The sequence below is a fragment of the Caretta caretta genome, chromosome 25 (genome assembly GCF_965140235.1).
Source record: "Caretta caretta isolate rCarCar2 chromosome 25, rCarCar1.hap1, whole genome shotgun sequence".
In the NCBI taxonomy this organism is placed as follows: Eukaryota; Metazoa; Chordata; order Testudines; family Cheloniidae; genus Caretta; species Caretta caretta.
The window spans coordinates 18,488,365-18,512,127 of record NC_134230.1 but is presented as its reverse complement, the minus strand read 5'-3'; the positions used below and the strand labels follow the sequence as shown (position 1 = coordinate 18,512,127).

Below are 23,763 nucleotides of genomic sequence, written 5' to 3'. Positions count from 1 at the left end.
GGCCAGAGCCAAGGACAAGGTGGGCTGGGGCTGGGCCAGTTCCTCCACAAACTCTGTCCTGACCTGCAGCCCCCCACCCATTCCAGCCGTGGGCTCCCCCTGCTCTTCCGAGGCCCCTTGTCACAGGGGAGATAGAGGGGGGGGGGTCACAGCCTGGTCATGCGACCGGTGAGTCATGCAATCCAGCCAGGCCCTGGGGAAGATGTGCCCCTTGGGTGGAGCAGAGGAAGGTGCCTCCTGGAGCCCTGAGACCCTCGGGGGGGAGGGCGTGACCTGGGCTCCAGGCGGGCAGCCTGCGCCCAGCGGGGAGGCCTTGGAGGGGGCTGTGGTGGGGAAGGCTTCTCGCTTTCTTTGTGGCCAGCCTGGAGGGGCAGGGCTCAGGGAGCAGCCCCAGGAGGAGGGCGGTGGTGTCTCAGCCAGGAGGCTGGGGTTGGGTCTGCAGAAACCCTGGCAGCCACGTGTAAAGCCTTGGTCAGTTGGACCCCAGACGGGGCAGTTTGGTTTAAATACTCGTTACTGGAGAGCCAGGGGGGACGTGAGGCTGGGGTGTGTGAAGGGCCGCCCCACGCCAAGAGAGGGGGTGCAGCGGCGCTGCTGTCCCCACTACACCTCAGGCCTGACCTCCAGCCCCCCTGCCCCAGACTCTGCTGCTGCCCCTTGTGCGTGCACTCCCCCCCCGGCACGCAGCTTCGCCAGGGCACCTGAGCCTAGCACCCCTTTGTTCGGGTCTATGCCAGGGCTGGGCGGGCACGGCAGCCCCTTGTCATACCTCACCCAGAGAGGAGCTGGCTCAGGCTCGCCAGCCAGGCTGCAGCGTGATCACCCATGGCCGGCAGGACACGTGTAGCTGACCGGGCCGTGCCGCCCATGGCTGCCCATCGCACTCCGGCCTGGGCTGCGCACACGGCACTGGGGGCAGACCTGGGGCGGAGGCAGATTGGGTCTGAGTGGTTTACTGGGGTTTAACGCAAACCCGTTCCCGATCGACTTCTGCATCACCAAATTATCCCTGAGCTGGTGCCGAATAAGAGCGGCCACGCGGCCTTCGGCCCTGCTCTAAATACGCTGGTTTAAAGTCACGCCTTACATGTAACTGGTGCAGCCCTGTGGAGACAGACAGACACACACCCGCTTTTACTCTCCCAGCCCCACGTGGGGCCGTTATTTATAGTTTCCATCCACTCTCCGAGGCTAATTAAAACCATGGAGGCAATCAGTGAAATTCTCCAGGACCTCGAGTACGATTCGGAAGAAGCCGAGTGATGGGTCTCCCCGTGGGAATGGCTGGAGGAGGTGGGACGCGCTGGAGGGGGTCAGCTGGGCGGAGCGCTGGGCCCTACCGCAGGGCTCTCACTCACATCGGGGTCTCGCCTTGCAAGGAGGAGCCCCTTGCTCCACCCACTCAGGCCAGATCTTTTTTCTTCCTGGTTTTCTTTCCTTTATTAAATAAAACCAAGGGTGCGCCCCTCCCCCCCCTCGCCCCGCAGACCGAGCTAGGGGTTGGCTAAAGCCACGCGACACTGCGTGTGCAATGAGCGAGTCCGTGTGGGCCCCGGAGGTGATGTCCATGTGGAGTCCAATGCTCGGAGAACCCCGGCTGTGGCTCTGCGCTCTGGTGTTTAATGTGGAGCCAGAAAATGAAACAGTTTCCCTGACACCTCGGGGTGGGGAGGGGGCGGGGGGGAGGGCAGGGCTGGGCTGGACTTCGGTCCCCCAGGGGGCCCAGCGGGGGAGGTGGCAGTCATTTTCATGGATTCTTACGGAGGCTGAAGCCCTTTGGTGAAGTGTGGGCAGTGTAAAGGGGCCGTGCACAGGGCCTGCGTGTGCAGCATCCTGCCTGTCGTTTGCGCTTTGCCCAGGGGGGGATTCCCGCCCCCCGCTTCTTAATTCTGCCTCAGGGGCAACCTGCAGCAGAGTCCAGACTCCGCCAGCTGACAGCAGCCTGACCCCCTTCAGGGGTGTGCATTGACGGCTCCCCCTCAGTGCTGGGAGGGACCCTCCGCACCAGGGGTGTCTTGGCAATGCTGGGAGCCCCACCCAGCGGTGACAGGGAGGCTGCACCAGGGGCCCCTGCCAGGGAGCGGGGCTGGATGCTGGGAGGGGAGAGCCTGGGGAAGCCGGTCAAAGTCCAAGTCTTTCTTACTGTCCCTGTTGGAGAAGAATGATTTTGGGGGGTGGGGGGAGTCCACACCCTTCCCCCCAATCCTGAGGGATGGGTGAGGTCCAGCCGCATGCGGGTGCCATGCAGCTCTGGCCCAGTGCTCCCTCTGCTCTCCTGCCACTGCCGAGCGCGGCGGGGGCTACAGCTTATCGCCGGGTAGCACCTAGAACGAGAGCACAGCCCAGCTTCCAGAGGCAGGAACCGCGAAGCCAAATGTCCGCCACGCCCTCCCAGCCAGCCGCAGAGCAAACCTCCCCCGTCCCAGCCTGTCTGTGGCCCATCAGCCTGTTCGCCCTCCAGCAACTGTAAAGCATGCAGGGCACGTCTGCTTCCTCCTATAACCGCTGGGGCTGGGGCCGGCTCCCACATGGGGCACCAAGGGCTCAAGACCCGGCGGGAATGTCTCTGGGAGGCCAGTGGGGCGGGGGGGACAGAGCCAGCCCCAGGACCCAGATTCCCCAGGTGCTGCAGCTGAGCTTGGCTGGCCGGGCAGGATGTCCAGGCAGCAGCTTTGCCTCTCCAGAGCGGGGCAGGGCAGCCAGAGCCTGCGTGTGCTGCTTTCCCCTCGAGGGGGCAGAGGTGGAGGGGATGCTAAGGAGCCTCATGGCCAGGGGCAAGGAATGCAGCCTCCGGTGGATGAGGGCCTCTGCCAGGCCGGGCACTGGCTGGCACGTACAAGGCTGCCACTGTGCCAGGAGCCGGGGACCCTGTATAAATCCAGAGGGCAGCCCCTGTGCTATGGGAAAGTGCAGAGGCCTGACCACCTCCGAGTGCTGGCTCCCAGGTGCCCCAGCCTTGGCCCCCATCTCCAGATCACCGGGGCTGGTGAAACCTTGCCTCAGGGCGGGTGCTGCAGCAGGCAAGATGCCCCTTCAGGGCCATGGAGAGCAACTCCCAGGGGGGCAGTGGCGGGAATCTGGTGGAGGCCGCTTTGTGTATCTGGAGACTCTGCTCCTCCTCGCAGGGAGAGGTGACGTGGGTGGGGGGCACCTGACGCCCGAACTCCTTGCCCGCCTCCCTCTCGGCACAGAGATGTAAGGAATCGGAGAAGGGTCCTTACCTACCTGGTTCCGTGTTTTGTGGGATTTCTGCAGCCAGACACGCCACTGGTCGTAGAGCTTGATGCTGAGGTTGGAGCAGCCGTAGGCGTGTTTCTTCACCCAGCCGAAGAACTGTTTGAGCTCCCGACGCAGCGTGGTGTTCTGCTCGCCGCTCTTGGGGTCGCACACGCCCGGGACCCGATCTGGGCCAGGGAGAGCAGAGGGGGTCAACACCGTGCTGCTGGGGCTGGGGATACCGGGGGGGAGGATGCCCAGGAACAGCAGCACCTCTGTGGCCCTGGACGAGTTTGTCTTTGGCCACGTTCTGGGCTTCATGAGCAACATGGGAATTGCGGCCTGGGGCCCAGCTCTGGCTGTGCCAGCAGCAGAAGACAGGGCGGGAGCCCTGCTGTTCTGGAACTGACAAGAGGGGGCCATTTCTCCCCGGTGCATGTTCCCTAGTGGTTGGCTCACCTGCAGAAGCAGGAGGGCTCCTACCCCTGCTCCCTGGGGCTGGGGCTGTGAAGGCGATTTTCAAAGCTGTCTAGACAGGACCCTCCTATGAGTTTTAATGCCTCCAAATGTGACCTAAAATCTTCCGTCTGCCTAAGAATCCCGCTCCCTCCGGCGGCTTTTCTTGGCTGGGAGCAGCTGTGGGGGTCCCGTGCTCCCCCTCTTGTGTAGTCAAGGTACTGAGCCTGCGGGTCCCCCAGCGAGGGCCAGGGTGGGGCAGAGCTGTTCCAAAACTAGGGCAAATCCCCCAGTGGTCCCGTGTTACAAATGCCCAGGGAAGGCGTGACATCAAAGTCACATAATAAATAAAGGCAGGAGAGCCCTGCTGAGCGGCGGGGCCATGCTGGCGCAGTGCGAGGGGTGAAAACGAGGTTCGCTCTCTCCCTGCTGGGAAATCAGAGCTCCGAATTGGCTCCTTTGCAAGAAATCCAGGTGCCGGGCACAGAGCGGGGCCAAGGGGGGAACAACCTCTCCGCACGTCCCTTGCGCTCCGGAAAGTGGGGAAGCAGAGGCTGGGCTGCTGGGGCCTCGGCAGCCTGCCCCGCCCCCCCACCCCGCCTGCCCCCTCCCTTTCCAACCCCACCGCCCCCAAAAAACAATGCGAATCGCAGCCAATTTGCATATGGCGCGGGAGGAATGGCTGCCCCAGCAGGACTGAATGCTAATCTAATTATTGCCAGAGCCAAGGGGGGTGGGGAGGGGTGACCCTGAACTCCAGCAGCTGGCGGGGTGCCAAGACCCCCGGCACGCCAAGGAAAGTTACATCTCCGGGAGGAATAGGGGAGTCGGCGCTCCGAGCCATCTGGGGGGAGGCGCTGGGCTGGATTTCCGGCCTTGGTCTCTCGCTCCCCACCCTTGGCTGGGATGGGAGCATTGCAGAGGCTGTTGGCCTGCTGGGGAGCCTGGAGGGACCCCTCCAAGGCAAAAAAACTGGGGGGCTGTGACGAGTGAGAGCCTCAGCTGGAGAAGGTGGAGCTGCAGTGCTGGCTTTTCCATAGCAGCTGCCCCAGCTGTCAGAGCCCCCAGGCACCATCTGGGGGGAGTGGCTCCGCCTCACCCCAGGCCAGGCAGCACCTCTTGGGCAGGGCATCGATGGTTCCTGCCATCCCGCAGCATAGTGCCTGGCTGCAGGGAAGTGCCCAGCACCACAATCCCGAGGTACCCGATGGCTGAGAGCATTCACCTGGCTCCCTCCCGCCAGCTGGGAGCCCATGGGCCAAGTACCCGCTGCCAGCCCGAGGCCCCTCGCTGCAGCCTCTCCGCCTGGGCTCTGCTCTCCAGTGGCCCATGCAGATCGGCTGGGTCCCTGGCAGGTGCTCCGGGGCACGGCATTGCCCCAGCCTCCTCCCCTGTGGCCTGAAGGCCGTGATAGCACGGAGGACTCAGAGGGGCCCCTTCTCCCCTCCCCTGCCACGGTTATTGCCGCGGGGCCACGCTGCTCACCGCTGCGAGGAGTTGAGGCCGCTGTGGGGTTGCTCCAGTCACTCCAGATCCCAGCCTTTTTGGAACCGTAGATGCCAAAGGGATTACACCGGACTTGGACGAAGTACACGGTGCCGGGCCGCAGCCCTGCCAGCCGGCAGGACGTCTGGTTCCCCACGTCGTCCACGACCTGCCGGGAGAGGACAGCTGGCAGCCGCACCCTGGAATTCGCCTTCCCTCGATACCCAGAGATCCACACGGAGCTCATTCTCCGGGGAGGAAGAATGCCCAGAGCACCCCGTGGCCTTTGTGGAACCCCCGGCCCTGCGCTGAGCGAGGGACAGGCCAGGCCCAGGCCGGACTTTGAGCACCAGGACCAGGCCAGTCCCTCTCTAAGGAGGCGTGCATGGTTCCAGTCTCCTGGCCACCTGGGTGAGGCGCTGTCCCCTGGAGTCCTGGTACGTGTGGGCTCCCTCACGCTCACCTTCCACTCCGAACTGTCCTCCACCCTGTACTGGATCTGATACTTGGCTTGAAACAGAAAATCCTTCAGCGCAGGCGGGGAGCTCCAGCGAACACTCAGCTGGTCCTCCAGGTCCCCGACTCGGCTCACGGTGACGTCTGCCGGTGGGTCGGTGGTGACTGCCAGGGGGAGAAGACGTGTTAAGGGGACCAAGTACAGGCAATGCCAGGGAGAGGGCTGCTGGCGTGACCTAAATGAATAGTCCCACCCCGGAGTGCTGCTTTTAGGGGGCCCAAGACGCCACAGAGAGATAGACAGTGCTTGTGCGGGGAGACAGGGAGCAATAGGGCCTGGCCAGACGGCAGCTGTGCCCAGTCCCAGCTCCTGTTTTTACAAGGCCTGGGAAGGGATTTGGTTGCTCCTCCAGGGGAGGCTTTCAGGCAGGAATCTGCTCCTGTGTCCAGTTACTTTCATGCCCGGGCCGAGTAAGGTGTAAAGCGTAAAAGCACCTTGCATGCAGGCAGCTCTCCCGTGGCTTCTAGAGCATGGTGCAGGGAGCACTTGGGAGCAGGATCCTCATGTGGCTGCGGGGCCCACTGGTGCGTCTCCGGCCAGGGAAGTAAGCTGCTAATGCTCCAGCCCAGGGGGAGGGCTCAGGGGATGGGGTGGGGTGTGGGTGTGATGAACACCCAAGCCACTGGGGGGCCTCTCTGACCCTCCTAGGGCTGGGGGGCAGGACCAAGCACCCACAGTGTTTTGCTGCTCTAGACCAGCCAGGTGCACAAGCGGAAGGGAGGAGAGTTGGGACTTGCAGGGAGCTCTGAATGAAACCTTTCTTTTAGCCTCTTTCCCCGTTTGCTGCGAGGGCAATCAGTGGGCATTTGCTGCCCTTCCTGTTGCCTGGGACATTCGCTCGCCTTGCTGTTGTTGCTGGTTCGTGTGCAATGGGGGGGTGGGCACATGTGCATTGTGGGGCACCCCCTCCCCATACTGGGCCATAGCAACTGCCCATTCCTGGTCTGCGAGGGGGATGTGACATCTGCCTCCTGGGGGGCCCCATGGATCAGCACATCGTGCTGGGTTACTCTGCCTCCCTAGTATACGACAAGAGGAAACGGGCATTTCTTCCTCCGGCCATGAGCCAGGGATGTTTTGTGTTCTCCGCGATGCAGGCTGGACATCTGGTCTCAGGTCATGTGGCAGCCCTGCCCCCCTTGCCTTGGCCTGGCAGCAGGCCCCAGGATGGGGGTGGAGCCCATTTCCTGGCCATGTGCCTTGTGGGGCAGAAAGGGTTAAGGAGCAGCAGATGCCTCCAGGAAAACTTGGAGAAACATCCTAATTAGATTAGAAGCAATTCTGCTCACATATCGTCCATTTCCTGTTGCCCTTCTCCGTCCTTCTCTATTACCAGGGAGGATGCCATGAACCCAGGATCCTGGTCCCTCTTGGAGCTCCGCTACGCCTCCCCCCACAGCTGAGGTCATGATCCCCTGTGTGTGACATCACAGTCATCGCCGCAGCAACTGGCTGTGACATCACAGTTGGGAGGGCTGTGGCTCCAGGTGGGGAAGGAGCAGGGCAGGGACTATCCTGTTTGCAGGCAGTGCAGGAGGAGGGCAGGGGAATGCAGAGACTGTAGGTCTCAAGGAAGGATCAGGTCTCGCTGCAATGGGCTGTAACATTCTCCATGAGGTGTCAGCAGCTCTTTAGCGTGTGAGAAGCCCCCCAACTCCCCTCTGCACTGCTCCAAGCAGCCAGGGCTCGGATTACCAGAGCCGCTCGGCTCCAGAGGAAGGAGGTTAGCTGGGAGCAGAGGTGCGCTGGTAATTAGGGACGGGCTGCCCTATGCCTTCCCACCAGACTTTGAAATCCTTCGGCTCCCCTCTCCTCCCCTGTGCATTACTGCTTCCCACGGCAGTCAGGCCCACAATGGTGCGCCCAGCCTCATGGGGAGCTGGCAGGAATGGGAGGTTTCCATGGAAGACCCTTGTGTTGGGATTCCACCCTGGAGCACCCAATGGGGTGGCTAAACCCCTCCTAGGCTGGGGAGGGGGTGGAGACCATGGGCTGTTTCTGAAGGATTTAAATCCCCCTCTCAAAAATAAAAATCTAGTAAAAAAAAAACCCCTTTAAAAACCGCCAAAAATGGGAAGGAAGGAAAGAGAGAGAGGTGGGAAGGGAACCATGCGAGCAGTGACCCCGTGCAGGGAGAGGGCGGCACAAGCCAATGTCTCACCCACGTCCAGAATGTCGAGCATGACGACTTCAGAGACAGCCACTCCGAGCCGATTGGAGGCCTCCACCCAGATCTCGTAGGGCGTGAAAAGAGCCAGGTCTTTGGGGATGTGGCAGGAGTACTGCCCTGCGGTGCGATACTCCTGGCACGTGTTATCCCGGCCGTACCACCTGCAAACAGAGGCACCAGCCCACCCGTCAGGTCGAGTTCTCTGCTGGTGAATTGGCTCTGGAGTCAATTCAGTCAGTTTGCACCAGCAGAAAATTTGGCCCTTGGTTTCCATCCAACCTTCCATGGACAGCTGAAAGTGCTTCCGGAACTCTGCGGATGCACATTGGTTCTAGTGCATTAAGCCGGGATGTGTCTGGTTTCCTCACTGGCAGCTTTTGATGTCACTGAGCTCTTTCGGTATTAATCCGTTGAGCACTAGGCATGGACAGCATTGCCAAGTCGACAGCCTCCATATTAACACAGGAGTTAACTGCTCCTAACAGGAACTGTGATTCATTCATCTGCTGTTTAATATTTGCAGCGTCTCTTTGCAAGGCGTTAGATTCCCAGCCCCAAACACCAACTTATGCTATTTATCCAGAAAGCAAAGACTCTTTGTGCTTCTATGTGCCTTAAAGCCAAGGATCTCAAAGCACTTCCCACATGCTAATGAATAATGCGCACAATCCCCCAGGAACTAGGTCAGTGCCATTTGCCCCATTGTATAGATGGGAAAACCAAAGCACGGAGAGATTGCCCAAGGACAGGTACAGAGTCAGTGGCTTAGCTGGGAATAGAACCCAGGAGTTCTGGCTCCCAACCCCCTGCCCTAACCCCTGCTTCCCTCCCACAGCTGGGAATCGAACCCAGGAGTCCAGGCACACACTACTATGCGTGTTAGCCACACACTCCTCTTAACCTCCCTGAGAGCATGTGTAGAAGAAGCAGTGGCAGGACATGCTTCACCTGGGCTGCACCCTGCCTGGGTCTCCCTGCTCATACAGTCCTTGGCCTCTCTCAGGCTGCCAGCAAGGAGAAGCCTGTTAGGAATCAGACTGAGCCCCACCAAATTCATTGCACATGCTGGCCAATGGCGCTGATTGGATGGCAAGAGCTTGCAGCCTGTCTTTCCCCTACGGGGTGGGCAGGTTGGAACTTGGAGGAGTTGCATACTGGTTCCCCTCTTTGTAGGTCTTTTGCTGCAACACTTGCCTCCCAAAATATAACAGGAATTTATCTCCCTTCCCCCTGCCCCATCTTGCCCATACCTGAGTTTGTATTTGAGGGTGTAGTTGGTGTGGAGGTAGGTCTCGCCTTCTGTGCCAGGGGCCCATTTACAGGTGAGGTCTTTCATGTTTTTGGACCAGCAGGTTATGTTGACTGGTTTTTCTGGTGGCACTAAAAGGGAAAAGAACCCTTGACATGAAACCCGTTCTGCAAAGAAACCGCCAAAGCTCCCCCAGCTCAAAGCAGCACAGAGACTTACAAGGGCTGAGCCAGAGAACTTTGGTTTGTTTAACAAACTGTTTTAAGATCCCTGACTAAATGCATTTAGATGCTCAACTAAAATCAGCTCATTTGTCACTCACCTGCCAAGACCCAAGGTCAGGATTCTGTGATTCCCACGCAAGCGTGGATGACATCATCAACATCCAGAACACCCCAGGGAATACAGGAAAATGCCCTGAGCTGGGTGCCAACAAAACCACCCACTGTTGTAGGAGGAAGACAGGCTCCTGAACTCAGGTCTTGGCAGGTGCATGAAAGAGCAAATGATTTCCAGCTCTTTGTTTTAAATGTAAGTGCTTTTGTTGGGTTGGGGTGTTTTTTTTAAACATCCGTCCATTTATTCTGTTGCTGAGCTGGGATCTGAAACAGTTTTCTTTTGGGAACAAACCAAAAAAAAAAAAAAAACCCCGATGTTCTGTTCCTAGTTAAGCCTCTGTATTCTGAGAAACTCCTAGAAGTGTCCTTAAAATAGCCTAAGATAAAATCTTATGATCATTGATTTGGACAACTGTAATTTTACCAGTGATTGCCAAATAGTCTTTCTGTTGTTGTGTTCTCACATGCAGAGGCTAAAGCCAGCTCTGATAACTCCCAGGCTCAGAGCTCCATTAATTAATGCTGGGAAATGAGCAGTTAGTGCAAATTATTGCAAGGACGTTACAGGTGCAAATGATTAGTGTACAAATTACTGTTAATATTGCAGGGGCTTCTCTGACTCGTGTTCTTGGTAACCAACAACACTGTTTTAAATTACTCCGTTTGTTCTAATGAAATACTCAGCCCCTAATGAAACAGGTGGACACATGACAAAACGCGGCTTCTCATCTGGAAGAGAAGCAAAATCTCTCTGAACATCTTGTCGTTGGTAGAAACCGGTGGAACTTTTCTGACAAGAGCTGGAGCATTTAGCCTAGTGTTTGGGCCAAATTCCCTCCAGTGGTTCTGTCCCCCTCTAAATACCCTTGACAGTTTTGATTAGAGATGTTATTCTTAATTTCCCCTCCTAAAAGCTATTGAGCAATGCTGCCCAGTATGTTCCACCCCAGAAACAGCTGCATGTCAGTGGGTGGGCAGTGACTGCTGTATCCATACAGTCCTTAAACTGCTTTGGGACCCCTTGGGATGAGAGGAGCAATCTAAAGTTAAGGTTTATCAATGAACAAGGTAAATATCCCTGTGTAGCCAGATTCATCCCTGTGTAAGCTCCCAACTCAGCAGACTTGTACCGGGGATGAATTTGGGCTGGTTTGTTTTCCTGTCTGTGACTGGGGTGTTTGGGGCAAAACAACATCTCTCGACGCAGATGCACTGCGAACCTACATCCCACATAAAGACAGGAGCCAGCCAGGATGCTGCTGTCTCTGCTGTGACACACCAGGTTATCTCCTGACTGCTGCCTCGACCCGTTCAGGTTGGCTAGAGCCACGCTGAGGGTGGTGCCATTGAGGACCTTGTAGGACTCTGGGGGGAGCCGTCTGCCATTCAGAGTCCAGTACAGGTCCTCTGCTTTCAGGTGTAAGTCAGAGTTCACTGAGCAAGTGGCGGTGAGCGAAGAGCCAATCACCAGAGTTGGATCTTGGGGGGATATGACTGCAGGATCTGCAGCAAAAAAAGAAAAAAAGAAAAAAAAATCAAGGAACAATCTCTTACGTGGCTCGACCTCTAGCTCTTCCCCCAAATAGACTGTGGTCTGCCTGCTGGGTAAAAATCCTCCCTTGCTCTTCTGATGAAAACCTAGGAGATGCCTGGGATTTATATAGGCAGGTTTGGCACCTTTTTCCCACGTGAACAGTGAGATGTAAATTGAATGTGGGTTTCTCTCCAAGAATAAGCTGATTGTGTCAGTGGAGAAGGTGTCTCTCGCTCACCGCTGCCTGGGCAGGGATTGTTTATGTGGTTTGCTTTGGCTTTGGTTGCTGATAGCCTACGGGGCTGCCCATGGCTGGTGGGTGGGGCTCGTGGCAAAGGGGATTTCAAAAGCAACTGTGGAAACACTTTTTCTAAAAACACATTCACAGCCAGACCTCCCCCCACCAGAGGGGGAAGTATCACGGACCCAGAGCTGGTCCGATAAACCCAGTTCTGGAGGGCTCCAATTCAACAAGGCCCTGGAGAACTGCTTAACTTTAAGCATGTGTGTAAGGCCTGAGTTGGGAGCACAAGTCCCTGTTGTAGGCACCTACGCCCAGTTTCGGCCCACGGTGATGCACAGGACTCCTCCTGCTCTAACCACCAGGTGACAGAGTCTGTCTCACAGGACTACCCCTCCTCCTCCCCAAACCAGCAGGAGGCACTGGAGTCCAAAGCGGGTTCCTGGCTGAGAACTGGAGCAGAAGCAGGCGTCCCCCGGAGCTTGGGGACCCCTCTGGTAGGCATCTCCCATGGGAGAGCCTAGCCCACTGGCTTTTGTGAATCACAGTCTAAGGGGCTTCTCTTGCCCCATTCGCTGTGCAGGAGCCTAGGTGCCGAAACTCGCGGTGATTTTTCCCAAGCACTCAGGGTCAGGCAGCGTGAGGTTCTGCTGCCCAGCACCTGAGAGCTTTGCTGGGTCGAAGCTTAGACCTGCCAATCCATCCCCTACACTCAGGAGCACAGTGTGCACCCAGAGCATCACGCTCGTCTGCACACACCAGTTTGCACTCCTAAGCACCAGCTGCTGAAAGGGGGCGAGCTGTTACAATCGCACTCCTGCCCTGTGCCCCGGTTGACACAGAGCTCAGATGCCTCCATTTGACAGTGCAGCCCGAAGTGTACATAGAGAGTCGCTGTGTTTATCTCACTCCAGGCATCGGAGAGAGACACCGAGAACATTTTACGCCCTGACTCCGCACCACTCTTAAGGCCATGCTTTTATTAGAGGTACCACTAACTTGCCTGGAACCTCTCATGTGGTTAAGCATAAAGAAAAGGAGGACTTGTGGCACCTTAGAGACTAACCAATTCATTTGAGCATGAGCTTTCGTGAGCTACAGCTCACTTCATCGGATGCATACTGTGGAAACTGCAGAAGACAGGATGCATCTGATGAAGAGAGCTGTAGCTCATGAAAGCTCATGCTCAAATAAATTTAGTCTCTAAGGTGCCACAAGTCCTCCTTTTCTTTTTGCGAATACAGACTAACACGGCTGTTACTCTGAAACCTGTGGTTAAGCATGTATATTAAAGGGTTTGCTGAGGGCTTAGTTTATTTGTTTGTTTATATTCCACCCTCTGTGCCACAGGGCCACCATGCCAAGCTCTTGGAGATTTACACAACATTTCTAGCCATCAAAATATGGAAAACGCCACCGATCTCCACCTAATGGAGACTAACACGCTTAATGTTCCAGCACCACTTTGTTTGCCCTGGAGATATTATAATCGACCACTGCTGAGCAGATGCCACTTCAGAGCTTTGTCAGCCAGGCAACTGCTTCTCCAAAAGGCTAATTTTCTGCTCCTGGCTGTGATCTTCCCCCTGTGGCCCTCTGCTCAGGGGCGAATTGCACTTCAGTGAGCTAGACAGTGCATTTATTTGGGATTAATTCTCAGAGCCCCTGGCAGCACCCTAAAAGCTCCCAAAGCCCCTCCCCACAGCTGGCAGGCGAAACCGAACCCTGCCAGCCTGCAGCCTCCCTGCCTGCAGCACTGATGACAAAAGAACACACTGAGCCTTAAGCCCCAGCCTCGTACAGGTGCTGGGCAAGGAGCTGAGTCCACAGTGCAATCCCTGAAGTCAACAGAGTTGGGCCCTGGTATTCCAGTGGCAAACTGGGGTCCCCACTTTATTGCTATTTCCTTATATCGTGCTAGTGCCTAGAGGCCCCCAGACAAGGCTCAGGGCCTCGTTATGCCTGGCACATGTTTGGCACTGCCCACGAACAGGGCTGCCTAGCGAGGGGATACCTTGACATCGCTTATCAAGGGGGTGGTGTTTTCTCTTGGGCCAGCTTAGTCAGCATGGTCCTAAGCTAGCCCCGTAGAATGGCCTCAGCATAACTAGATGCCTGAATGAGATGAGGAACCAAAGCCCAGAGGGGACCTTTGTCTCTAGCGTGCAGAGCTGCCACTGGGGAGTGTGCAGTATGGGAGCTGCACAAAGCTTTACATTCCCCTTTGCTAAAAACAAACAAAGGCCCGTCCAGCTGCTGTATGGTCTGAGAGCCCCTGGAATGAGGTGAACGAGCCCCTGATGGTGTGGCTGATGAATCTCTGCAGTTCAGAACGTCCAGCCCGATGTGTAGGACAGAACGCGCCTCGGCCTCCGAAAGGGCCTCTGAAAACATAATCATGCTGCACACAAGCATTTCCATCCACCAGCGTTTCCTCCATCAGGCAAACCCTGAGGAGCTCTCAGTGAGAAAGCTGAAGCCCTGAGGATAAAAGGGGCCAATGCTCTGGACCCTAATTCTAGTAAATCTTAATCTAAACACCACTGGAAACACGTACGAATGTCATAAAACAGACACATTTCCCGTCCTCCACGCAAAGCCTTAGAGAGGGAGTGTCTGCAGGGGCCAATTGTTTAAGCAGTGTTTTTTCGAGACAGACCCAGAAATGAACATGTGTTTTAAAAGGGAAAAGTGTGAAGTTTTCAGATTGGAGAAGAATGGGCCAGAGAGACACAGTCAATGTGTGGAATGTACAACTCAGAACTAAAATACCTGCTAGAAGTTTTATTACTTTCCTATTTTTTTTTTAAAGAACACTGATCAGGTGCTAAGTAATACTATAAAGTAAAACCACACGTCCAAGGTGTCAGGAGCATTTACTCTTTTCTTTTGAAGGGCCGGATTTCATTTTATTTTTATATTGGAAGTTTAAATGCCTGGGAAAGGGGGAAAAAGTCTCAGAGAAAAGCCTCTGAGATCACACAGCAAGAGCGTGCTTTAACTGGGAATTGTAAAGATTTAAAAAAATAATTATCTGCAAGATCCCCAAAGGGGAAAACAAAGGAGAATTTGTATGGTTTCAAATTGTGTAAAAAATACAGTTAACATTCCCGCAGATCCTGGGAAATGTGGTGCACAGATCCCCTTGTTGCTGGGCCAAAGTGACGTGACAGACCCCAGAAATCCCAACCGAAAGAGCCATTTCGGACAAATCCTTTATTCCTTCACAATCTTCCCCTACTGTTTTTTTCCCCTTTCTCATTTTGAGGCTGCATTTCTCATGCTCCATCCCCCAGCTCAAAAGTGAATCTTTTAAAATGTTTTATCAAAATCAATAAAGTCAAATGTGTGGGTGGGGGGAATTAGCCATTTTAAAAGTGCTTTGGATTTATTTTTGAGTTCTGGTCACTCGGAGGGGTTCATTTCTGCATGTCACAGTTAGCATGGGCTTCGTCTTCATGCAGGGTGGGTGCCTTGGACAGGATTGAAAAAAACTGGCTCCCAAATGTATAAAGTTATAAGTGACTGAAAATGACACACTGGCCACTGACCTAGGGGGCTGCTATTTCCATTATTCAAAGCAACCCTAAGCATAGCCACTCATGCAGGCTGAGTTCATAAAATAGCAGAGCAGAGCAGTCTACCTTTGCCAAGGAGAAAGGACAAGCTTGTGGGTAAAGCTCTGGCTAGGGCCTAGAGCGACATGGGTTCCAGTCCCACCTCTCTTATGAGACTTCCTGGGCACGTCACCCTCTCTGTGCACCTCAGCGCCTCACCAGCCCCTGAGACTGTGATATCAACACACACCCCACAGGAGGGATTTGGGGCTCATGTTCTGTGGTCTATACCTTGGGAGGTTCCCCAGAGTGTTCTTGACACGTGTCTCACAGCCCAGGAGACCCATAGGAAAGTGTGAGTCCCTGGGTGGACATCTTGCCAAGTCTGCTGGGGCAACAGAAATGCCATACACAGGACGGTGCCTGGCTTGCTGTGTTCTCGTTGGAATCTCTCTGGCCACTTCCATTCTCACCCTCTTCTGGGATGTTTTGTGGTGACCCTAGCTGTGATGGGGGAACGTGTCACCAGCCTAGAGGTACCGTCCCCCTCCCCCACCAACCTGATAGCAAAAAGGGGGTAAAATACTTTTGACCATAGACTCTGGAGATTTAGGAAAAGGGCACACTCCCCCCTGCCCAACGGCAGCTCCAGACAAGCCACTGAAATGCACGTTCCCTGCTCTCCCCCAGCCCTGTGCATTTAGCAGACCCTGCTGCGTCTCTGGCTGTCCCTTTGGATCACCTGTCCGTGCATAGGAGTACTCCATCCAGCATCAAAGGGCTGAATCCACTGAACTCCAGTGAAATCAGGTGAGTTACCCAAGGAGGCGGTTAGGGCTGGCAGGTCACATCTAGCCCAGTTCTCCCCAGGAGGGTACCTGAAAACACAGACTCCAAGGCAGTTCCATATGGGAGGACTGCTCCCCAGCCTAACAGACAAGGTTTGTCCTCAAACTGAGCTTGAATTTCTTACCTTCACCCTAATCTGGCCACAAACCCCCTAAACAATCACCCCCTGCCAATGTAGGTGCCCATCGAACAGCTCCAGACTTGGACAGCAATGTCTCCGCTCACCTGGGACCCTGCTGACCAGAGCAATGCCCGGGCCAGCTGGCATGTGGGACACCCCACTAACACAGCAAATGCCACCCACACAGTATTAACTCAGGAGTGCCCGGGGACTGCCTCACACTTGGGGCCTGGTCCTGTAAACCCTGCCCACGCAAAACTTCCATTGACTTCAGTGTAATGGGAGTGCAGGATGGGCCCCCCGCTGGAGAGAAGCTGGCCACACTTCTGAGACCCTCAGGTGGCTTTAACTCCAAATTCCTCCGTTTGGGTGAGTTTCCTTGGCAGGACCCCAGCTTAGCTGCTATTTCAGTCCCGAAGAATTAGCTTTTGCCGTTTAATGATTAACTGCTAACGGTTCTTGTGAATCAATCATTAAATAAGTCATTGCACGCTCCTTACTGCCTGTCAGGGAACAAGGCTCGGCGCTGCGGAGCCTGCCTGGGTCGTACCGGCCAGATACAGCGCCAGGCTACCGAGCGGGAGGGAAGCCCCAAGTCCCAGCAGCCCACAGCAGCGGTGTCGCGGGCACCTGCTCTCACCACAGGGGCCTGGGAGCGGGACTGTCCTGGCTGAGGTTTCGGGCGCCCAGCTGCAGCCCTAGGTGTGGCTGGCGTAGTCTGTCCGGCCCGGGCTTCCCAGACCACAGCAGCAGCCCTCCTTGGCCGGGCGAGCCGGGTGTTTGCGGCGAAGAGCGTATTGAGAAATTCCCGTCATAAAAAGGAAGCACCAACTTCCTGCTCCAGGAGAAAGGGAATTCCTCCCCCCCCCCGCCCCTTGCTTGGGAAACAAAAACAGAGCTCCAGGAACCAAAGGCTAATTTGTGTTAACAGCACTTCTGGGGCCTTAGGAAATACACTCCCTGCTCTGAGATGCACGCACACACACACACAGATACACACACACAGGCCAGCTACACACACACAGATACACACACACAGATACACACCACAGGTAAACACACACACACACATATATTCCCACCACCTATAGATACACACAGACACACACAGATAAGCGCACACCCCGCACAGAGACACACACAGATACACTTACACACAGCCATCCACACACAGATACACACACACACAGATACACACCACAGGTAAACACACACACACACAGATACTCCCACCACCTATAGATACACACAGACACACCACAGATAAGCGCACACCCCGCACAGAGACACACACAGATACACTTACACACAGCCATCCACACACAGATACACTTACACACAGCCATCCACACACAGATACACACACACACACACACAGATACACACACAGGCCAGCTACACACACACAGATACACACACACACAGATACACACACACAGGCCAGCTACACACACACAGATACACACACACACAGATACACACCACAGGTAAACACACACACACACACACATATATTCCCACCACCTATAGATACACACAGACACACACAGATAAGCGCACACCCCGCACAGAGACACACACAGATACACTTACACACAGCCATCCACACACAGATGCAGGCAGGCACACACTCCACAAATACACACACACAAACCCACTCCCCCCTGCTCCTACACACAGAGAGACACACGCCCCACAGATAAGCACACCCAGCCACACACACAGAGATTTGTTCTTGGTGAAATGATCATCCCAACGGAAGGAGGCAGAAACTTGCCCCCCACCCAAAGCCCAGACCCTTCTCCTGGAGGGAAATATCTGGGCCCTAGGAGCCACTGAAGGGCCTGCTCTGCTCCACGGAGTGAACAGACCAGCCTCCACTGCCCAGACGGACCAGGAGTGGGACTGAGGGTTCCCTTCTATTGTTCTCCATGGGGGTAAGAGAGATTCTCCATTGTTCTCAATGGGGGAGGGGGGATTCTCCATTGTTCTCAGTGGGGGAGGGGGGATTCTCCATTGTCCTCAACGGGGGCTGCGCCCTTCAGGTCCCGAGCTGGGAGTCGAGCCCTGCGGCGGGTCTGGGCACACGTCCCCTTGCCCGGCTGCTTCCCGGATCGCTGGTCGCCGCGCCAGGCGGGTGCTCCCCCGGGACTGGGCTAGCAGCTCCCCCAGGGAACCGCTGGGGCTGGGCGTGGGTGGACCCGCGGGGGGGGGGACACAAATCGCGAAGGGGGTTAGGACGCTTCATTCCTGGGGAGCCGCCCGCACCTGGCCTCAGCCTGCGCCCCGCGGCGGCTCTGCAGAACGAGCACCCCAAGCCCAGCAGCGGGGGCTGGGCGACAGGAGACGGGAGACGAAGCCCAGGGGAAGGGGGTTTTCTCAGCCCCCCCCCGCCCCCCGGCTGATCTCACCGCGGGATCTGTGCGGGCCCTGGCTGCCTTGTTGCGCTGGGGCTCAGAGCCCGCCCCGCGCAGGGAGACGGGCCAGGCTTGGCGCCCCGCGCCGCGGAGGATTTGGATTTGCAGCAATAAAGCCCTTTGTTATGGCCCCCCCGCCCGGCTCGCTGCTCAGCCCCCCACCTTTGCGCTTGGCGCGGAGCAAAGGGATCCCCCTCTCCAGGTGCGGTTCCGGAGGCTCTCCGCAGACAAGATCCCCCCTCTCTGCGCGCAGGCTGGGACCCCGCGGGAGCGAAATTCCCCTCTGCCTCGGGGGGCTTGGGGGCCGGGGCAGTGCGCTGGGAACCCTTTGTCATGTCAACGGCCCGAGCCCGGCACGTTCTCCTTGGACTCGCCCAGCCAGGCTCGCCCCGTGCCTGAGACGGGGTGTGTGTGCGTGATCCGGGGAGCACAGATGGGCAGGGACCGGGGGGACGGGCCCCAGAGAGAACCTGGGCTGGGGTGGGGGAGTTATTATAGGGCCTGGGACCCCCGACCCCGCGCGCCTCGGAAATCCACAGAGAGAAAATGAATGGGATGGCAAAGGAGGAAAAATAAGGATTAACGAAAAAGAGGGGCAGGGGCCTTAGGAGACCCCAACGGGGAAGCGCCCCGCCCCAGCAAGGGGGCCGGGTGCAGGGAGGGAATGGGGGCGCATTTCGCCCTGGTTTGCTGCAGATGGTCCTCGGAGGAGCCGCGTTTTCAGCCCGCACCACCGATTTCTGCGCTCTCCCCTCGGCCGCTGCGCCAGGGGCGCACGGAGCTTCCCGGCGTCCACTCCCATTGTCGGTGCCTCTCTCCCCTGCACGGCATTTGGGGGGGGGGGGCAGATCCGTGCACCCGCCATCCCGTGTGCGCGGGGCAAAGGGCTCGGGCAAACCCCGAAGCGTTTATCTGGGAATTAAAAAACTCCGGGCGCCTCAACTTTTGCTCAGAGCAAAATCTACCCCGCGCGCCCCACCCCACCCCTTGGCAATGGACTGGCCGTTTGCTCTACAACCTTGCTTGGCCCGGGCGGGCTCTGCCCCTCCCCTGCTATCTAAAACTATCCTGCCCTCGACCTTCTGCCTTGTCTCTGTCCCTAGCAAGGCACCTTTGCCTGGGCCGGGAGATCCCCTTTTACCAAGCGCGCTCTCCCACCTTGCAACTGCAAAGGTAATTTTCTTCAGGCTTTTAAAAATTCCCCTTTCGTGCCACATGTTGCTGGGTTTTTCTATTTCCCTCATAACCCCCCAACCCCAACTCTCTCTCTCTCTCTCTCACACACACACACCCCTACCTTTGCTAGTTCCTAACCGGTTATTGATTTCTTGCTAGCATTGTCCCATCAGATACTGTCTATTACTGACTTGCAAAACATCCGTGCATCTGCTGCCCACCTTACCGAGAAAAGGCCCGGGAGAGAACGGAATGCGGCGTTACTTACATGTCAAGGATTCCACTCGAGAAAGACCAAGCCAAAGGAACAAAAAAGTGATCATATTTCAGCACTTTTGTGTGGGAGCCTGGGGGGTTGTTCTCCACCTCGAGGGGCAGAAATGGTTCCTTTCTCCCCGGCAGATATTCCCAATGGGGAATGGGGTTCCCCTCAAATTTTTTCCCGGGTGTGTATTTCACACACCCCAATTTTAAATTTAAAGAGATCTTGAGAAATGCCTGAAAGAGGAGCAGAGTGGAAGGGGGAGGTGGGGGGGGGGCAGAAACACCAACAAGTTTTGGAAAGTCCTAAGCAAGTCTGAACAACTGAAATTGACAAGCTTCTTAATATGTCTCTGGCCCCGCCTCACCCTGCCCGGTCCCGCCCCCATGGGGGGACAGAAATTTACAAACCCTAGTCAGAAGAGATCCTATAGTATTTCCCCTATAGCCCCCACCCGCTTGTCTCTGGGTTGCTGCAGAGCAAAAGAAAGGGATGTGGGAGAAAGCCCCCCCGACCCCCCCATCTCAATGACATTTCCTGAAATCGCGCTCCTCTTACTCAATCAGCGCCCTGCAAAGATCAGCTGTGACTCACGGCTGTAAATACCTACTCGGCCCTGGGCTGCTGCCCCGCGCAGTGCGGTTTCTTTGTGCGTTGTTTGTAACCTTTCCCCGCTGTCCGAGCCTGGGACCCGCGGGCGGGGGGTTCACAGCCGGCCTCCCGGAATAACGCCCCCAAAGTCCCTCGGCTGAGGGTTTCAGGGTGTCCCGCCCGCGCCCACCCACCCCCGAGGCTTGGAAGAGAGACACATTCCCTGCGCGATTAGGTGAGTAATAAATGAGCCCAGGAACTGGGATTACAGCCCCGGGCGCCTCCCGCCGTGCCTGGGAGCCCTGGCCTGGCCTCACCCCGGCCCCGGCCCCGGCCCCGGCCCCGCCTGACCGCGGCGGCTCTTCCTCCTCGTCCGCGGGCTTGTCTGGCCAAGAGTGACCCGCCATTTCTTGTCCCCGTCCCCCCCACGGTCCGTTTGCGCCTGTTGCTGCTGCCCGTCCCTCGTTAATAAGAGAAGCTGGGTGTTTCCCTGCAGCCACACAGACACCCCCGCCCCCGGGAAGGGCTCGGGGCCTGGTGTGCTTGGGGCTGTACAGGCAAGGGACAAAGGGCTTCTCTTCGGACAAGGGTCGCGCTGGTTTAACCGAGAAATCAGTTACTTGCCGGGCACTCTTCGCAGCCGGGTGGGAATCGGTTTTCTTCCCCCGACCAATTTTTCTTTATTTTTTGTGTGTTTCTGTCGGTCCCCCCCCCATTAAAATAAACGTGTTTTGAATTTTGGGGGGGATTTTGGCAACTAAAAGAATTTCGGTTTTTCAGTGACCCCCCCCCCCTTCAATAAAAACAGACATTTCCGCTGACACTTTCCATTTCACTGAATGGCAAGTTTTCCATCAAAGAAACTCTGACTTCCACCTAACTCTGCCTTGTATCTGTGGATCTGTGTGTGGAGTGGGTCCAAAGAGCCAGTCCCTGCGCCCACAGCTCCAAGTTCAGGGGTCACACGTCGAGCTGTAGTCGCTAGATGTAATAGAAAGCCAGCCAGCCAGAGGTCCTAGCCAATTAAGGATTGGACAAACCCGAGAATATGCTTCTTTCGGAAAGAAATGGGGCTTTTAATGATCTGTCCAGGACCTAGACACTGCTCCTGCTGAGTGCTTTACACAAATATAAATAAACATTGGTAATCTTGGCAAGGCTGTATTTTCTCACAGCAGAATTTCCTTTCTTGCTCCTCCCCAGCCACCTTCGTTCCCAACACATCGATTTAACAATCGTACCTTCCGTTCACATCAAATGGGACCTAGCCATTTTGGTGTAAACAGTACTCTATGATGGCATGGGTTCATGTCATGAAAGAAGGTATCACAATGCATGCGCACAAGGATTAAAGCTGGACTGGCAGCCTTCATTCTGGCATTCCTAACTTGGCAGGGCTTCACTTTGCAACCTTAATGTTCTGTAATGTAACTCTTTGGGACATCATTTCCTCATTTAAACAAATAAATAAAATTGAACACTGGGAAAAAAAAAACAACATTCCACGCTGTGGACCCACATCCAGACACATGGGTCCTCAGCAGAGTTGTGATCTTTAAATCTACCGGGTGTAACTGATGCAGTAGAAGGCTGCTACCTTCTGTGGGGACCCAGCGCTCAAGCAGGATGGAGACACACGCTTTGGCATAGGGACTGCAAGCTGACAGGGGAGGAATGCAGAGAGGGGAACCCTGGGTTCCATTCCAGGTTCTAGAGAGGAGAGCGTAGTTGTGGTCACAGACTCTTCTACCCCTGCTTCCCCAACCCAGATACAGTCCCTGCCCCATCCCCTTCACCCCCCAGCTCCTGTCCTTTCGCCTGCTCCTCTCCCTTTGGATCTGGTCCCTAGCTCCTGTCCCGCACCCTGTATCTTCCCTCTTCCTCACCCCTCTTCCTCCTCCTCCATGTGGCCTGGGCCCAGCACGTGGGTAAGGGAGAGCCCAGGAGAGACAGGCTCCCCGCTGTCACTTCTGGTGCCTGCTGCAGCCCCACACTGTGGCAAAGAGCAGCCACAGGCCAGTCCTCTGCCGTGCCAGGCTGGCTCATGCTCGGGCGCTGTGTGTGGATGGCACATGTGCAGTCCAGCCACCTGGAGGAGCAGGGGCGGGACGGGGCATGCTCAGTGCGGATGGAAGCCTCTGTGGCTTGAGTTGCCAAACTCCATCTAGTGCACATTGAGATTTTTTAGAGGCTTATAACTTGGCCAAGTTTGGGTGAATTTTCAGTGTTGGCAAAAGGCACCTCCCTGGCTCCAGGGAAACGTCCCCTGCCACATTTCAAGTCCCTGCTCCAGAGCATGGAGATGCTTGAGCTTCTTAATGAAGCAGCTGGGCATTTTTTTTTTAACATGGGCCAAAGGATGTAGTTCTCCCTAGCCTCGTTCTTGGAAACTGCTGAACTGTTTTAGCTGAAATTTCCCCAACGTTTCAGTCTGAGGCAGACACCCAGCATGGCAAATTTCATCCCATGCTTAAAGTCTGGCAAAGCTTTGAAAACAGGGTCTTACAATGGAAAGTATCGGGCAACATTCATCATAGGTGGTGCTAACAGCTGTACATATGACGCAGTCACGCCTTCATCTCAAAAGATCCCATCACGTTTCACTGGCTCTGAATAAAGTGCTTGCTTCCATCTCCATCGAAAAGCAACTGCCTCTGGGGTGAAACACAGCAAATGTTTAAGGACACAGAAAAACATTACCCAGCAGTGCTGCAGTAGACGAAGCAAAAAATTTCTCCACTTCAGAGCTCAGATGGAATCATAGCAATGTAGGACTGGAAGGGACCTTGATAAGTCATCTAGTCTCATTCACTGCGCTGTGGCAGAGATAAGTATCATCTAGCCCAGTGTTTCTCAACCTTTTTGATACCAGGGATTGGCTTGCCGCCTTCCTAAATGGTGTTAGGGAGATACCGGGGCTGGCTGTTGAGACACACTGATCTAGCCCCTGAAATCCCTGACAGGTGTTTGTCTGACCTGTTCTTAAAAACCTCTAGTGATGCAGATCCCACAATCTCTCCAGGTAGTTTGTAATTTACAGCTAGGAAGTTTTTTCTAACCTAAATCTCCCTTATTGCAATTTCAGCCCATTATTTCTTGTCCTGTCCTCAGTGGCAAAGGAGAACAATTAATCACCCTCCTCTTTATAACAACCATTTATCTAATTGAAGACTGTTATCATGTCCCCCCTCAATCTTCTCTTCTCCAGACTAAACAAACAGTTTTTTCAACCTTTCCTCATAGGTTCTCTAGACCTTTAATGATTTTTGTTGCTCTCTTCCGGACTTTCTCCAGTTTGTCCACATCCTTCCTGAAGTGTGGTGCCCAGAACTGGACACAATACTCCAGCTGAGGCTGTATCAGCGTGGAGTAGAGCGGAAGAATTACTGCTTGTGTCTTGCTTACAACCCTCCTGCTAGTACGTCTCAGAATTATGTTTGCTTTTTTTTGCAATGGTGTTACCTTGCAATGGTGTTACCTTGTTGACTCATATTTACTTTGAGACCCATTGTGACCCCCCAGATCCTTTTCTGCTGTGCTCCTTCCTACACACTCGTTTTCCATTTTGTGTGTGTGCAGTTGCT

At 55.6% G+C, this 23,763-nt stretch overlaps 1 protein-coding gene across 3 annotated transcripts; it reads right to left on the bottom strand.

The window, feature by feature from the left end:
- Positions 1 to 1,132: 1,132 nt before the first annotated feature.
- Positions 1,133 to 19,931, bottom strand: CRLF1 (cytokine receptor like factor 1). Of its 3 annotated transcripts, none has more exons than XM_048830511.2 (8): positions 19,595 to 19,931; positions 10,656 to 10,934; positions 9,095 to 9,224; positions 7,836 to 8,005; positions 5,621 to 5,778; positions 5,158 to 5,326; positions 3,222 to 3,404; positions 1,133 to 2,324 (listed from the first exon to the last, which is right to left on the bottom strand). In XM_048830511.2, exons 1-8 carry the CDS (start codon positions 19,647 to 19,649, stop codon positions 2,308 to 2,310), a joined length of 1,161 nt encoding a protein of 386 aa, XP_048686468.1. In that variant the 5' UTR covers positions 19,650 to 19,931; the 3' UTR covers positions 1,133 to 2,307. The 3 variants fall into 3 exon arrangements, with proteins under 3 accessions (XP_048686468.1, XP_048686467.1, XP_074979317.1); XM_048830510.2 differs by having other exon boundaries at positions 3,226 to 3,404; positions 19,595 to 19,930; XM_075123216.1 differs by lacking the exon at positions 19,595 to 19,931 and adding an exon at positions 15,506 to 15,712 and having other exon boundaries at positions 3,226 to 3,404.
- Positions 19,932 to 23,763: the final 3,832 nt, after the last annotated feature.

Bases quoted from the DNA above. Each gene is read 5' to 3' on its own strand.
- CRLF1 (XM_048830510.2), bottom strand. From the start codon at position 19,649: ATGATCACTTTTTTGTTCCTTTGGCTTGGTCTTTCTCGAGTGGAATCC. The intron at 3,405-5,157 runs GTGAGCAGCGTG...TCCCTGGCCCAG, and splicing joins GGCCTCAACTCCTCGCAGCG to ATCGGGTCCCGGGCGTGTGC. The intron at 2,325-3,225 runs GTAGGTAAGGAC...CTCTCGTTCTAG, and splicing joins CCCACAAAACACGGAACCAG to GTGCTACCCGGCGATAAGCT.